Raw genomic sequence first — 17,417 nt, 5'->3', positions numbered from 1 at the left:
AAGTCTTTTAGGATGCCTTCTAATTTTTTGTTGAATTCTGGACATAGTGGGTTGAATAAAAGGAACTGAGGGAAATATGCATTTAGTGTAAGGTTTTTTATTTGTTGTAGAAGTTAGACTGTGTTTATTATTTGCTGTTACTATATGTGTCAGAGGCTAAAATTTCCTCCAGAGTTCTGGTTTTTTCTCCACTGTTGTCTTTGGGTTTCCCTCAAGAATTCTTAAATATATACTGAGATGTGCAGTTATTTTAGTGTATTCCCTTGTTATGATACAAGAGTACTTTTGATGTGGTGGTAGGGTATGGGAGTAGGGGGAGCATTTTGTAATCCTATGATCATGTCTCAGTCTTCTAGTGACCCTGTGCCCTTGGCTATATCCTTCACAAATGTTTCTCAGTCTCCCTCTCCCCTTAAGTGAGATGAGAAGGCTAAGAAGCTGGAGTTGGGTTTCCACTCTCTTCCCCCAGGTCCCTTAGGTTCTGGGGAAAAAAGCAAAAACCAGTTTCTTAGGCTCTGGTAAAATAGTTTCTCTTGAGGCAGTCCTGGTTAAAAAGAACAGAATGCTTTTGGGTTACTTTTCCTCTCCTACTGGAGGAAACAGGAGTGGGGTTTCCTCTAGTCTTTGTTATTAGAATCTGCTCATGTCCTGGAGATAAAGCTCATAAAAGTGTAGGAGACACCTTCCCCTCCAGAGACTGGGTTCTGGAGTTTTTAACTCAAACTGGTCTATACTAAGCTTCCAGCATTTCATCAATTATTTTTATATTTTTCTGCCACACCACTGGCTCCTCTAGGAGTTTCTGCTCTGCTAAGTTGTGGTTCTCAGGAGTACTCGTCTGTCTTTCCATTCTGAGGGATGATAGTTTTCCCTGTGACCTTAATTCTCTGATGGATCTAAGAAGAGTAGTTTATTTTTAAGCTTGTTCAGCTCCTTTTCTAGTTATGAAGATGGGAGTGACGTCTTCCAAGCTTCTTATATGTCAGACCAAAAATTGGAAGTCTGCAATATTTGTTTAATTATGGTTTTCAATTACAGCTTTGATTTTTTTTCTGAATAAGATAAATGGAATGTAAATTTTATATGCTGTGCAATAGCTGTTTATTATAATGGTAATGAAGATTAAGTATTATACCCTCAATATTTCAGTATTTTTTACTGAGATGCTACTTAATAGCTATACAAATTGTTATATACCTATAATTCTTTATATTACTCCCTACATAGCCAAGGAAACACTCTTTAAGAACTATCCACCAAACTATTCTCACTCATAATTTCCTTCCATCTGGCTACCAGTTCATAGATAATCATTGTAACTTTCCTCACCTTTCTGTCTCAGTGTCCTTTATTATCTATGTAGCCATCTGTCAGTTTTCAATGTTATTGGCATTTGAGCATGAATAATAATATATCTTACCTTATATGTTTAGGAGTGTATGTACCTCATGTTTAAAAGTCTTTTAGATAAACCCTTTAATTAAATAATTTATATAAGTCTGTTGAATAAAATTGTCAGAAACCACACAGTCCTGTGGTATGGCCATTAGCAGGCCGTCTAGTGTTTTCCCCCAGCCTTCTCTTTGTTAGCTAATGCTTGAGTTTCTTCTTTGTCAAAATATAATTATAATATTTCAGAAAATGGATAGACAGCATCAGTCTTCCATGCTTCATATCATATTGGATCATCTAGTAATCAACAAATAAAAGCACCACTTAAGATTGCTTAATGTATGCAGTCTGCAAGTGGCATTTCTTAAAAAGAAGAAAAAAAGGAAAGAAAAAATGCTTAATGTATTTGGTATTTGTTTCTGCTTTTTATAGGAGGAACTCTCTGGAATGAAAAATAGGGTACAAGTAGTTGTGCTTGAAAATGAAAGGCTCCAACAAGAGCTGAAATCTCGAGGACAAGAAGAAATGAGGGAACAAACACTTCTGGATGCATCTGTGAGCATTTATTTAAACCATTAAACTAAAATATATATAGTCTGAATGTTGCCTCCTAACCTCTCCCTCAGCCTTCTTAGCTGCTTCAATTTTTTTCTTAAAGTTTGGCAGAAGTGCTGTGCTGGTATTTACTTGGGGCTGCAGAAATTAAAATTCGCTGTGGTGGTATGAATCCTCAAATTAAATGATGTAATGGTGCCTAGCAGCCACTCCAGTTTCCTCTCTGAGCCTTACCATTTGTGTTTTTTCCATACGAAAGAGCAAGTCTGAAAGCAGGAAGTATGTCATATAGGAAGTATGTTAACAGAGCTGGACTTTGTTAAATCTAGCAACTGTTCAGAATTGTAGCTTAGATTTCTGTTGTATTTCTCTAAATCGTCTTTGAACTTTGAGTTCCAATCAGTCTAACTAGCATGGTGTAGCAGTAAGAACACTGACATGTATGTCCAAGATTCAAAATGTTAATATTCCCATTGTCCCTAACAAGCTGGACGTTTGGCAAGTAATTTTATAGGTCTTTCAGGGTTGGCTTCACCTTGTAAGTCCTCTATTTATTGGCAATTTGAGAAATTCTCCAATATTAGCAGTCCTTAGTCTTTAATGTGAGTGGGGTTTGGGATACTTACTGACAGTGCAGATCCTGGGCTTTATCCCTGAGAGTTGGTCTGGGTTAGTCTTTGAGCAAGTTGCCAAAGTGAATCTAATATCAGTGGAATACATTTTGAGGAACAGAGAATTGTATGATCTCTATTATTCTGTGACATAAAATTTTTATGATGATATTTAAATAGTGTTTAATTTCTCTTTATGAGTTGTCAGAGATATTTTTACCTTCAAAATAGTTTTTACTCTTTTGCTATGGGATGTAGTTGATAACAGTTGTTCTGCTCTTTGAGACAAAATTCAATTTTCCATGGGAAAGTTTTGGTACTTGCCTGTTTCGGCTTTACTTTGCAGTGTATTTTGGTGCTTTTGACTTAGTCATTATTAGTAAGTAAGTTCTGCTTAGGAAGAAACACAACTGTTTTAATGTTTCACCTGCTAAGTCATGTCAGTTGTGTCCGACTCTGTGCGACCCCATAGATGGCAGCCCACCAGGCTCCACTGTCCCTGGGATTCTCTAGGCAAGAACACTGGCGTGGGTTGCCATTTCTTTCTCCAGTGCATGAAAGTGAAAAGTGAAAGTGAAGTTGCTCAGTCGTGTCCTACTCTTTGCGACCCCATGGACTGTAGCCTACCAGACTCCTCCGTCCATGGGATTTCCTAGGCAAGAGTACTGGAGTGGGGTGCCATTGCCTTCTCCGAATGTTTCACCTAGGTGTCCTCTAATTTTTGAAGTTTTTTTCTTAACCTGACCTAATGTTTCATTTGTAATCCTGGAGTTCTATGTGTTAGAATTTGCTATTGTATCTGAATGTGTTAACTCTGAATAATAAAGTGAGCTGATTAGCATTTTAGTTTATTTTTCTGCAATTACACATTACTTTGTGATCAGCTATTTTCTTCATTATATAACTTTTTCTGAGTATTTATAGTATTGTATTATTAATATTAGTGTTTAAAAATTTTGTCTTGGTTCCTATTATTTTGGGTCAATTTGAAAATGATTCATAAAAAGTACTTACAGGTAAGCTCATTTTTTTAAATAAGTATATTCTTTTGATTTTCCTCCAAATATGCAGTGAACAGTGACTCATTTATTCATAGTCTTTGATATTTATACAGTGCAAAGAAGTGGAAGATGGGGAAGTGAAATGAGAAAGGAAATAAGGCAGACAAGTGAATCAGAGGGCAAGAGAAGTGAGTAATGCAAAAGGGGAAGGAAATGATGGTAAAAGCATACATGCTTTGCCTTATGAGCAAAGGAAACTTGCTTAAGAAAACTACAGATAGATTGTAGAAAGGATAGACTTGTAGAGAGCTTTTTTAAAAAAAACCTTCACATGAGCTAAAACATAATGCAGATATTGAAATGGTTGATGCGTATGTCAGATGACCTTGATACCTATTTTAATGTTAGTCTTCTGTGTTATTTTGTTGTTACAAAGTTATTTCTCCCACTTGCTACTTGTGGAGGCGAATTGAGACATTTTGGCAGCCTATGAATAGTGTTGTATTGAGAGTTTTGATGTAAATAAAGCTATTATCTTAAATATAAACAGATCAAGAGATATTATCTTCCTTTTTTCCATGTTGATGGTAAATCTTGCCAAAGCTATTGGCAGATTTGACTATATATTTTCAGTGTTTCTTAATGCTTTCTTTGGAAAAACAATTGAAATATGTATATAGTAATAATTAATATTTATTGGTGACAGCATGGTTATGATGTGCCAGGTACTGTATCAAATACTTTGCTTGCATTATATCATTTCAGTCTTATGATAGCTGCATAAGGCAGGTGTTGTTACATCTACTTTCAGATGATTAAATTAAGGTGTACAGCAGTTAAGTTACCTACAAAGCTAGAACTCAAACACAGCACTGTCTGACTCCCCTGATCCATCTTCCTGGCCTTGAATTATACTACCTTTCTGACTAGATTAGGAATAGCTTGTCAATATTGAACCAAACCATCTTTGCCATGGACTGGAACTTTGATGGTAGCCTACATGACTTTTAGCTTTTAGCTTAGTTTTTGACTTAACAGTTGAAGAAGCAAGCAGATTATTTTTAAATAACTAAAACCATTCAAAGAATATTTCATTTGCATCTTCACTTTTTAATCATATTCCTTCTCAAGGGGCTTTTCTTGAGAGTTCAAAAATTATATTAAAAAACTCTTTTTGTTAGAATTTTTTTTTAAGTAGAAAATTTCTGAGCTATTTGTTTCCATGTCTCTTCATCCCTTCAATTCCAACCCCTCCCCTCAATTAAGAAATCAGAGGTCTTCAATGATCTTCAGGGATGTAAATGTAATTTGACTTTTTATATCTTGATCAAATATCATCCAAGTTTTTTGAAAGCTGTCTGTGAAAGAACATGTCAATTAGGCTAGCACTTGTTTCCAAACAATATCATTTGATATCATAAATCAGTGATCCATAGTCTACATACGTCCTCCAATTTCTCCATAGGAAATTTGTACCACTTTGCTTCGTTACTCTGCAAGACTATTTTTAATACAATCAAATCTTGGAAGATTTTTCCCTGCTTACAGAGTCAAGTTCAAGCTTATCAGTATGGCATACTTTACTTTCCAGATCCTTATTTAATTCTCTGGCTTCTTCTTTTTTATTTTTTTTTCCACTTTCCCTGGTGGCTCAGACAGTAAAGAATCTGCCTCTAGTGTGGAAGATCTGGGTTCCATTCCTGGGTCAGGAAGATCCCCTGAAGAAGCAAATGGCTACCCACTCCAGTATTCTTGCCTGGAGAATTCCATAGACAGAGGAGGCTGGCAGGCTACAGTCCATGGGGTCGCATAGAATTGGACACGACTGAGCAACTAACACATACACTTTCATAATTGATTTACAGTGCTGTGCCAATCTCTGCTGTACAGCAAAATAGCTTAGTTATACACATATTTGTGTTCTTCTTTATATTCTTTTCCCTTATGGTTTATCACAAGATACTGAATATATCAAATAGTCCCCTGTGTTATACATTAAGACCTTCTTGTTTGTCAATTCTAAATGTAATAGTTTGCATCTACCAACAGTAAGCTCCCAGTCTATCCTTCTCTCTTCTCCCCTACCCCTTGCCAACTGCAAATCTGTTCTCTATGTCTATGAGCCTGTTTCTGTTTTGTATGTAAATTAATTTGTGCCATATTTTAGGTACAAATATGGCACATGATAAGTGATATCATATGGTATTTGTCTTTCTCTTTCTGACCTACTTCACTTAGTATGATCTTCTTTAGTTGCATCCATGTTGCTGCAAATGGCATTATTTCATTTTTCACGACTGAGTAGTATTCCATTGTGTATGTGTACCACATCTTCTCTCTTTATTCATCTGTAAATGGACGTTTAGTTTGTTTCCATGCTTTGGCTATCATAAACAGTTGTACTTTAATCTTCTGGCTTTATTGCCTTGTATGTCAACCTTTAATAATACTGAATTTCCTAAAAGCCTCTGGGAAACACCATGTTATTTCTCATCTCTGAGTTTCTCATGGTGTTCTCTCTTCTTGGCATCTAACTTATTTTTTTTCATCCTTCAAGATATCACACCAGTGTCAAAACTTCTCCAGAAACTTTCCTTGAATCTCCAGTTGCTCTTAGTATACCTCTTCTGTCTGGCCTTGTCCTAACATGCACACTTATGGCTTTAGTAAATTGAAATTACCTGCTTAGGTTTTTCTCTTCTTCATTAGCCTATAAGTTCCTCAAGGTTAAGATTGGTCTTGGTCATTTTTACCACCCACCACTGGCCACCAAGCTTTTAGCACAATGCCTGAACATAGTCAGTATTATACAAGTTCTGTGAACTTGCCAAAGAATGTGGAATAGAATCTCAGAATACTACTTTGAATGAATACAATTTACCGCATTCTAACATGATATGACACCACAGTATAGTTCTGTGTTTGGGGACATATCCTTGCTTTTGAATACTACTGTGTCCCTTGGCCCTTAATACGAATTCATTAATTACTTGTTGGACAAATTAAATAAGTATTTTAGTTCTTGATTCACACATAAATCACCCAGATTTTGAACTGCTTATTACACTGAATGCTGAGAGAATGCCAAAGTTTGCCAACTGACAGTGGGTACCCCAAATTCAGTCTATAGACATGTTTTGTCTATTTGAAAAACACTCAGTATTTAACAGTGTTTCAGTTGAAGAACCAGATATCTGCCTGATCTTTTTAAAAATCTAAAGATTTTTGGGGGTAATATGAGATGGCATTCACATATGGCAGCAATTGACTGGAACTGAGTAGTGACTTCTTTCTTGGGTTGCTCTGTCACGATCCCTGTGACTACTTTTTGGATCCTTGACAGGCAAGCTGCATGTCAGTTCTGTTTATCACCATGCACTGTTTTTCTCATTGAAGATAAATAATTTTCTGAAAAGGCAGAAGAGCATAGTGGTTTAGGACTCTGGAGCTAGATTGCCAGGGTTCAGATCCTAGCTCTGCCCTTTATTAGTCACTTTCTACTACCGCTGTGACTTTTTAGCAGTTACTCTCCGTAACTCAGTTTCCTCATCTATAAAATGAAGGTAAGAGTGAAACTTGTCCCATAGGATTATTGTAATGATTAGCTAAGTTAATATATGTGGAGGATGTAAAACAGTGTCTGGCACATAGTAAACATTATATGTAGTAATTATTATTATTAGTCATATCTTTATGAAATGTGGAAAATGGAAAACAAACCAAGAGAGGTTTATGTGCTTCAAGAGTATATGTCTCCAAAGAGGTAAAGAGACTATTTGTTCAATACACTGATATACAGCCCTCTTTGCTCATTTACATTATTGCCTGTACCTGTAGGAATTCAACTTTGTAACACGTGTTTGGAATATGCCCCTAACAGCTTGAAAATGCAAAATAATTGTTGATTTGTATCTAGAAGCATCTGCTGTTTTTCTTATTCCTTTCATCACAGATAATCAGTATTCCATTTGTAAAGTATGTATATTGATTTAGAAGTTAAAAGTCGATTGCAAGTACTTTCACATTTTATTTTAGGGAAACATGCAGAATTCTTGGATTACAACAGGTGAAGACTCTAGGGTGGATGAAGCTGCAAAGAGATCATTTTCATGTGGCAATGCCAGTACTATCAAAGTTGCTTCTGCTGGTGAGGCTGAAAAATGGAAACTAGAACTTGTGAGTATTTGGGTACTTTTTTCATATGCGTCTACATTTTTGGTACTTTTTTATTGTGGTAAATATATATAACACAAAACTTGCTATTTTAACCATTTAAAATTTTAAGTGTATGATTATTTACACTAAGTACATTCACAGTGTTGTTCAACCATAAACAGTACTCATTTCCAGAACATTTTCATCATCCCAAACAAAAACTCTACCAATTAAATAATAACTTCCATTCCCTTCTTCCCACAACCCTTGGTAACATTTTCTGCTCTATGTCTTTATATGAGTTTGTCTATTCTAGATACTTCACTTAAGTGTTTCTCATTTTGTCTGGCTTATTTCATTGAGCATAGAGTTTTCAAGTTTCATCCATGTTGTAATGTGTATCATAATTTCATATCTTTATAAGGGTGAATAATATTCCCCTGTACATATATGCCACACTTTGTTTTTCCTTTTATCTGTTAATAGGTTTTGGGGGAGTTTCAACCTGTTGGCTGTTGTGAGTAAGGCTGATATGAACATTGATGCACAAGTATCTATTTGAGGTCCTACTTTCAAATATAATCAGAAAATTGTTGATTATATTTGATTATCAAATATAATCCAATTGTTGGATCATTTGGTAATTCTACATTTTTTTTCCTGCTTCTCAGACTGAATTATTTTAACTGTTCTATCTTCAGATTTTCAGATTCTTTCTTCTGCTGCCCAAATCTCTAAAATCTCTTTAGTGAATTTTTTATTTCAGTTTTTATTGTTTTCAGCTCCAGAATTTGTTTGTTTTTTTTTCTATAATTTGTTTTCCTGACTTCCTTTAGTTCTTTGTTCGTATTTTCTCTTAGCATTCTGAGTGTTCTTAGGCAGTCATTTTAAAGTTTTCATCTAGTAAGTCTGATGTCTGCATTTTCATAGGCATGGTTCCTGTCAATTTATTCTGTTTGAGTGAGCCATGATTTCCTCTTTCTTTATATGCCTACTGATTTTTTGTTGTTGAAAATTGGGCATTAAACTGTTATATGTGATAACTCTGGAAATCAGATACCCTATTTTTTTAAGGTTTGATGTCTTTTTTATTGTTGAAGGCTGTCATAGTCCTTTAATGAATTTTCCAAACTATTTCTGTAAAAACTATTCCCTGTTGTGTGTGATCACTGAGATCTCTGTTCCATTAGCTCATATTCAGCTGATGTTTGAGAGATTTCCTTGACTGCCAGCAGCTGAAACAAACAACAACAAGAACACCAAAAAGCCCCCCAAAAATAGAACAACCAACTCTCCAAGTCTTTGCACTTTGACTGTGCTGGACTTTACCTTACAGTTAGGCCTGCTCTGAGCCTAGAGATCAGCCTCAAGTGAAAGCTTCAGCTTCTCAGGACTTTTCTGAGAATGCATTTTCCCTGGGCATATTTGTGGCTTTCTAAACTCCCCATATACATAGATGCTTCTGAATGTCCCAATTTCCCGAGGAGTCTAAATCCTTTGATCTGGGTGAAAATAATGGAATGATGGAACCAAAAATGGAATGTTCCAGGAAAAGATATAATGAATCATAGTTCCACTCTCATTGTTATCCACAGGTTTTGTTGTTAAATTTTTCTAAAGGCTCTTTCTGGCCCAAATTTCCTTGCTCCTTCTCATTCTTTAATCCAAGCTTTTTTCTAGTATTTAGGAAAGAGTTCCTTTCTTTTCAAAAAAAAAAAATCAGAAAGACTAAGTAAATTATATGGTTTTTTCCCAACTGAATAAGCTATGAAAGCTACTTAATACCCATAGGATTAAGACCAATCTCCCAAGCCATCTGCTATTTTCTTCAAACTACATTTCCAGACTCGCTTCTCATTCTTCTGTCATTCGCACAAGTATTGGCTATAAGCACACACACCACTCACTTCTTGCTACTTCATATGGTTATTTCCCAGTTCCATTTTTCTTTGAAGAATTGAGTTTGGCTTATGCAATAATCCATGCCTAAAATGCTTCCTTCTTATCCTCTACCTATTGAAATGTTTACCTACCAAACTTAGTTCAATGTCCCGTCCCATCCTACCTTCCCTAATTACATGCTTCCATTCCTCCTTTCCCACACTAGAATTAGTTTCCCTCTTATGTCTTCTCTTAGTGTTCCATTTATAACTATTATAGATTCACTTGTTTATCCTGTTTATGTCAAAGGTCAGTCTCTGCTTCCGTGAGCTTTATGTTCCAAGTCTTTCTCACTTCTTCCAAGGATTTCACTCTTGCACGTATCTCCTCTTGCTCGTGTACCTTTTATCCCTCTTAACTGGGTTTTTAGCAAAATATGTGCTATACTAGCTACTGTCTTAAAGCAAATAAACACAAAATATATTTTCTTCATCTTACATTCCCTTTGAGCCATCACCCAGCTACTCCCTTTCATACCAAAGGCTTTCGAAGCAGTTGTTTATACTCATGCCTCTGTTCCTCACCGCCCATTCTCTCTTCAGCATACTTTATTTGAGCTTCCCCCCACCATATTTCCCTAAACCATTTCTTTTCAAGGTCATTAATAACCTCCACATATCAGTCTTCATCTTCCTCCCTCATCTCAGAGCAGCATTCTGTAATATGTACATTAGTTCGTCCTGCCATCCTTTGATATTTCTAATGACACAATTTGGCATAAATTCAGAAAAGTATGCAAAACAAAAATGTACAGCTTCAGGATTTATCTCCACATGAACAACCATGTAATTGTCCCTGTAAGATGTCTAACATTACCATGTCCCACAAGCCCTCTTCATGCCCACTCCCAATCACCACCTCTCATTCTCTTAAAGCTAAACACTAGCTTGACTTTTATGAAAATTGATCCCTAAGCATGATCCCCAAACATTCAAATTGATTTCTGCCTGGTTTTTAAAATATTACATAAATTGAATCACATAGTACTTATTCTTTTTTGTGTAGCTGTTTTTCAGTATTGTATTTGATAGATTCATATATATTTTTAGTTGTATGTGTTAGAAATTTATTCGTTTTCATTGGTAGATCTACTATATGAATATAACAGAATTATGTATTTATGTATTGTTGACAGATATTTGTATTTTTGCAGTTTTGGGATATTGTGATTATTGCTGCTATGACCATTCTTTTATATGTCTGTTGGTGTGCATTGTACACGTTTATGTTGGGTGTGTACCTTGGAGTGTCATTGTTGGTCATAGTGTATGTATATGCTAAATTTGAGTAAATAAGGGCAAACTTTTCCAAGGTGATTTTTTTATTAGTTTACACTTCTGTCAGCAGCATGAGTGATACCATTGCTCCATATCCTTGCCAACACTTGATATTCTGTTTTTCTGGTGGTCCTGGGGTATTCTCACTGTGATTTTTATTTTCATTTCTCTGATTTCTCATGTGATTGAGTATCTTCTCATATATCTATTGGCCATTTCATGTCCTTTTTTGTGTCATGCCTGTTCAAATGTCCTACTTATTTTTTTTGAATTATCTGACAATATTTTTTTAAAACTCTTAATATGAGTATAAGCCCATTATTGGTTACCTCTGTTGGGACATATTTTCCTATATTTTGTGGTTTGTCTTGGAACTCTCTTGATAGGTTTCTTTTTTCTCTTTCTTTCTGGATTAGAATTTCTTAATTTTAATGTGGTCCAATTTACCAGTGTTTTCTCTTTATTTTTTAGTATCTTTTGCGTCCTATATAAAAAAGTATTTCCCTACCCCCAAGGCCATCAGATATTCTGAAGATATTCTCCTATATTATCTTTCAGAAACCTTATAATCTTACTTTTTACATTTAGAACCACAGTGTACGTGGAATTTATTTTTGTATCATATGGGAAGTGTAGGGGGTTACTTTTCCTATCGGGTCATTTATACATCCCAGCATCATCTGTTGAGAAGCAATCATTTGCCTGACACCTTTGTTATAAACCAAGTGTGCACATATGTGTGAGTCTGTTTCTGGGCTTTGTGTTGTATTTCCTTGGTGTCTGTGTTACTACTTGTTTGTGCTATTACCATCCTGTCTTGATTCTTATAACCTTGTATCTGGTAGACCAAGTCTTCCAACATTTTTCTTAGAGCTAAAGAATGTCCTATTTCTTGCCTTTTGCATTCCAAATACATTTATGATTAGTTAGCTTTCGAAAAGCCATTAAGTAGTTTTGATTGAGATTACATTAAACGTATAGGTCATTTGTGGGAGGAAGAATTGATATCTTATGATAATATATTGTCTAATAGTAAAATTACATATCACTCTATTTTGTTGCTAAGTCACTTCAGTTGTGTCCCACTCTGTGTGACCCCATAGACAGCAGCCCACCAGGCTCCCCCGTCCCTGGGATTCTCCAGGCAAGAACACTGGAGTGGGTTGCCATTTCCTTCTCCAATGCATGAAAGTGAAAAGTGAAAGGGAAGTCGCTCAGTCATGTCCAATTTAGCGACCCCATGGACTGCGGCCTGCCAGACTCTTCCATCCATGGGACTTTCCAGGCAAGAGTACTGGAGTGGGTTGCCATTGCCTTCTCCAATCACTCTATTTAGGTCATCTTTAATTTTTTCAGTTTTTTTTTTTTATAGTTTCTGAATAAAGGCCTTACACATCTTTCTTTAGAATTAACCTCTAGATTTTTTTACAGTATTATCATAAGCAATATACATATTTAAAGTTTTCATTTTCTTATTCTTCAGTGCTAGTATAGAGAAAACTCCATGGTATTTTTGTTTTGACTGACTCCTACTTGCTTTTGATTAGTGTTATCATTGTATTTTTTTCCTATTGTTTTACTTTTAACATACTTATGTCTTCATATTTAATATAGGTTTCTTGTGGACAGCATATAGTTGAGTTTTGCTTTTTTTATCCAATCTGACAATATCTGTCCTTTAAACATGATTATGTGTATACTTGGCTTTAAATCTACTATCTTGTTATGTCTTTTTTTCTCCTTCAGCTATTTCTTCACCTTTTCTTTTTTTTCCTTTCCTGCCTTCTTTTGAATTAGTTGAATATTTTAATGGTTCCATTTTATTTCCTTTTCTCACTCTGGAAAAATCTTTAGCATCAGCATTCATCTGGTTTTGTTCAAGTCAACAACCCAGGGTTATTTTTAATGTCTTTTTCTCCCCCACATCTATTCAGTCATAAAATTCTGTCAGTTTTACATGAGTAGGTAGAACTCCTAGAGGGGAACATAAGCAAATCATTCTCTGACATAAATCTTAGCAATATTTTCTTAGATTGGTATCCCTAGGCAAAAGAAATAAAAGCAAAAATAAATAAGTGGGACCTAAAAACTTTTACTATGCAAAGGAAACCAACAACAAAACCCATAGCATAGTAGAAAATATCAGCAAACTATGTGACCAACAAGGGGTTAATATCCAAAGATAGAAATATCCCATAACTCAATACCAAAAAAACAGATAACCCAATCAAAAATGGACAGAGGACCCAGACAGACATTTTTCCAAAGAAGATATATAGATGACCAACAGGCACATAAAAAGAGATTATTAGAGAAATGCAAATCAAAGCCTTAGTGAGGTATCACTTCACACTAGTCAGAATGGCTATCATCAAAAAGTATACAAATGATAAATGCTGGAGAGATGTGGAGAGATGGGAACCTTTGTGCCCGGTTAGTGGGAGTGTAAATAGGTGCAGCCACTATGGGAAATAGTATGGAGGTTCCCTGAAAAACTCAAAATAGAGCTACCATATGATATTCACTCCTGAGTATTTATCCTCCCAAGAAATGAAACCTCCTGTTTGAGAAGACTCATGCCCCCCAGTGTCCATAGCATCATTATTTACAATAGCCAAGACATGGAAGCAACTCGTGTCCATCACCAGACAATTGGCTTAAAATATATTGTTTATATATATATGATGAAATGTTACTCTGCTATAAAAAGAATGAAATATTGTCATTTGTAGCAACATGGATGAGCCTAGAAAATATCATACTTAGTGAAGAAAGAGAAATACAAATTCTATATGATACCACTTTTACGTGAAATCTAAAACAATAGTACAAATAAATCTATATACAAAACAGAAACAGACTCACAGACATAGAAAGCAAATTATGGTTGACAAAGGAGAGAGGGAGTGAAGGAGGGACAAATTAGGAGTATGGGATTAACAGGTACAAGCTACTATGCATAAAATAGGTAGGCAACAAGGATTTACTATGTTACACAGGGAATTATATTCAGTATCTAATAATAACCTATAATGGAACATATTTGGAAAACTCAGCAGTGGTCACAGGAATGGAAAAAGTCAGTTTTCATTCCAAACTCAAAAGAGGGCAGTGCCAAAAAATGTTCAAACTACCACACAATTGCACTTGTTTCACATGCTAGCAAAGTAATTCTCAAAATTCTCCAAGTACGGCTTCAACAGTATGTGAACCATGAACTTCCAGATGTTCAAGCTGGACTTAGAAAAGGCAGAGGAACCAGAGATCAAATTGCCAACACATGCTGGATCATTGAAAAAGCAAGAGAATTCCAGAAAAACATCTATTTCTGCTTTATTGATTACACCAAAGCTTTTGACTGTGTAGATCACAACAATCTGGAAAATTCTTCAAGAAATGGGAATACCAGACCACCTTACCTGCCTCCTGAGAAATCTGTATGCAGGTCAAGAAGCAACAGTTAGAACTGGACATGGAACAACAGACTGGTTCCAAATCGGGAAAGGAGTACATCAGGCTGTATATTGTCACCCTGCTTATTTAACATATGCGGAGTACATCATGCGGAATGCTGGGCTGGAATAAGCATAAGCTGGAATCAAGACTGCCGGGTGAAATAACAATAACCTCAGATATGCAGATAACACCACTTATGGCAGAAAGTGAAGAGGAACTAAAAAAAGCCTCTTGATGAAAGTGAAAGAGGAGAGTGAAAAAGCTGGCTTAAAACTCAACATTCAGAAAACGAAGATCATGGCGTCTGGTCCCACCACTTCATGACAAATAGATGGGGAAACAGTGGAAACAGTGGCAGACTTTATTTTCTTGGGTTCCAAAATCACTGCAGATGGTGAATGCAGCCATGAAATTCAAAGACATTTGCTCCTTGGAAGAAAAGCTATGACCAACCTAGACAGTATATTAAAAGAGACATTACTTTGCTGACAAAGTTCCATCTTGTCAAAGCTAGGGTTTTTCCAGTAGTCATAAGTGGATGTGAGAGTTGTACTATAAAGAAATCTGAGCAGCAAAGAATTGATGCTTTTGAACTGTGGTGTTGGAGAAGACTCTTGAGAGTCCCTTGGACTGCAAGGAGATCCAACCAATCAATCCTAAGGGAAATCAGTCCTGAATATTCATTGGAAGGACTGATGCTGAAGCTGAAGCTCCAATTCTTTGGCCACCTAATGTGAAGAACTGACTCATTGGAGAAGACCCTGATCCTGGGAAAGATTGAAGACAGGAGGAGTAGGGGATAATAGAGAATGAGATGGCTGGATGGCATCACCAACTTGATGGGCATGAGTTTGAGCAAGCTCCGGAGTTGGTGATGGACAAGGAACCCTGGCGTGCTGCAGTTGATGGGGACGCAAAGAGTTGAACACAACTGAGCAACTGAACTGAACTGAAATCACTTGACTGTACACCTGAAACAATATTGTAAATCAACTATACTTAATAAAAATAAATAAAATTTAACACTAAAGAAAAAAATTCTATGAATTATGCTTGTTTACAGCTTTGTACTAAATATTTTCTATCTTTGCTGCTTGATTACTCTTTTTTTTTTAATTTTTTATTTTATATCGGAGTATCGCCAATTAACAATGTTATAGTTTCAGGTGTACAGCAAAGGGACTCAGCCACGCATGAACATGTATCCATTCTCCCTTAAACTCCACTCCCATCTGGGTGGCCACATAATGTTGAGCAGAGTTCCCTGTGCTACAGTCAGTCCTTATAGGTTATCCATTTTAATATAATAGTGTGTACATGTCGATCCAAGCTCTATAACTATCTCTTTCCCCCCATTCTTCCCCCTCATGGCAAACATTAGTTCATTCTTTAAGTCTGTGAGTTGTTTCTGTTTTATAAGTAGCTACTTCATTACTTTTGTTCAGCAGCTTATCTGTTATTTATTTGCAATGTCTTCATTTGTAATGATCTCTTTTACATATCCTTCAGTGTAATATAAGATTCAGTGCTGATAAAAAGATTTCAATATTCATCCAGTGCTTCAGCTATGTAGAGGCTTTTATTTAGTTGTATGTACTAAATAAAAGTCTTCATATATTCATTCTTCTCACTGTCCACCTTACCTTATCAGCTCATCTCATCTACTGTCCCATCTAGCATTCTACATTCTAGTGATACTGAACTACTTTTTGACCAGATATACAGCACACTTTCTCCAGCCACTGTGCCTTTTGCTCTATTGGAAATTATCCAAGTCTTAGCATCTCTTCACATGAAGCCTTCTCTACTTCTCTTCAGCTAAATTACAAGTTCCTGCCTTTTCTAATTCATTTTACCTTCTGTATTTTCACAAGTGTAAATTATATATAATTATATTTGTTCATCTGTCTTGCTGTTTCTGCTTAGAATATAAGCTCTTGGAGGTAGCAGTGTTTTTATCTTAGAATTAAAGAAAAACTGGATATCAGCTGAGGCTTGTGGATTATATATCACTTTGGTCTATCATACTGTGATTTATAACTTTTATCATTCATCCAACACATATTAATATTTTTTGGTGCATCAGCTATGCAGCAATCACAATGGGAGATTCCAGGAAGATTTGATCCTTGCCCTCATGGACTTTATGGGCTATAATTGGTTTTGCCCAGAGTCATACTTTTAGAAATAAGAATGCAGTTTTGAAAAAAAAAAAAACTTTTTTATTAGTAATCACCATTTTATGACTCAGTAGTTCTTTATAGGCTTTCACTCAATAAAAATAGAATGTTTGGAGTGGAAGAGGGAAAGTGATTCCAGAGAGGGCACATTGATTTTCCTCCTGGGTAAAAAGAAATAACTGATTTTAATATTAATAATTAAAACACAGGACATGGACAAAATGCACATTTTTTTTCTTTTCTAAAGGAGAGACTAAAACTTACTTATGAGGAAAAGAGTGAAATCCTGGAATCTCAATTGACGTTTTTGAGGTAAAGTATTATCATCTACTTAAAGTCATTGGCAAAATCATGATGATCTTAAAAATATGTTTGAATGTTTACTGAAATTTCAGTTTTAGTCAATATAGGAATTGCTTGATGTAATTTTGTGTACACTACATGAAAATTCCTGAGATTAGTAAAGGCTAAAGGGATTTGTGAGGTCCTTTTTCGAATCCTGTTTCAAAGAAATGTGAGCTAAATTATAAATTTTATCCCTTCATCAGCTGTAAAATATTATGTTCTCATATAGAAAAAGGAATTAGTAGCTCTTCTTATAGAAATTATGCTTTTAAAATAAAATAATATAAAATAAAGCACTGTAATTTTCAAATTAGAAGCATTTTTTTTCTTCAATAGGAGGTCTTCATCTAATTTTAAAATTGCAATAGTAGTATAATAGTTTGAGTTTTTATATCCTTGGCAGATTTGAGTATATACAAATTTTCATGTACTTTTTTGATATGTTTTCAAAAATCCCAATAGAGCCTATATATTATAGGTCAACCATTAGTGATTTGTTCTATA

At 35.4% G+C, this 17,417-nt stretch overlaps 1 protein-coding gene across 10 annotated transcripts in view; it reads left to right on the top strand.

Annotated features, from left to right (window-relative positions):
- The window catches only part of SDCCAG8 (serologically defined colon cancer antigen 8), a 245,165-nt gene that overhangs the window by 28,023 nt on the left and 199,725 nt on the right, over positions 1-17,417 (top strand). For all 10 annotated transcript variants that reach the window (XM_010836676.1, XM_010836675.1, XM_010836674.1 and 7 more), the window contains 3 exons: positions 1,825-1,947; positions 7,595-7,735; positions 16,816-16,880. In XM_010836676.1, the coding sequence (XP_010834978.1) occupies positions 1,825-1,947; positions 7,595-7,735; positions 16,816-16,880 (329 nt within the window). The remainder of the gene's footprint in view (positions 1-1,824; positions 1,948-7,594; positions 7,736-16,815; positions 16,881-17,417) is intronic.

The sequence above is a fragment of the Bison bison genome, unplaced genomic scaffold, assembly GCF_000754665.1.
Source record: "Bison bison bison isolate TAMUID 2011002044 unplaced genomic scaffold, Bison_UMD1.0 scf7180017864064, whole genome shotgun sequence".
NCBI classification, from domain to species: Eukaryota; Metazoa; Chordata; class Mammalia; order Artiodactyla; family Bovidae; genus Bison; species Bison bison.
Note: the sequence above shows the minus strand (reverse complement) of the source record. Positions and strands in the feature narration are given on the sequence as shown.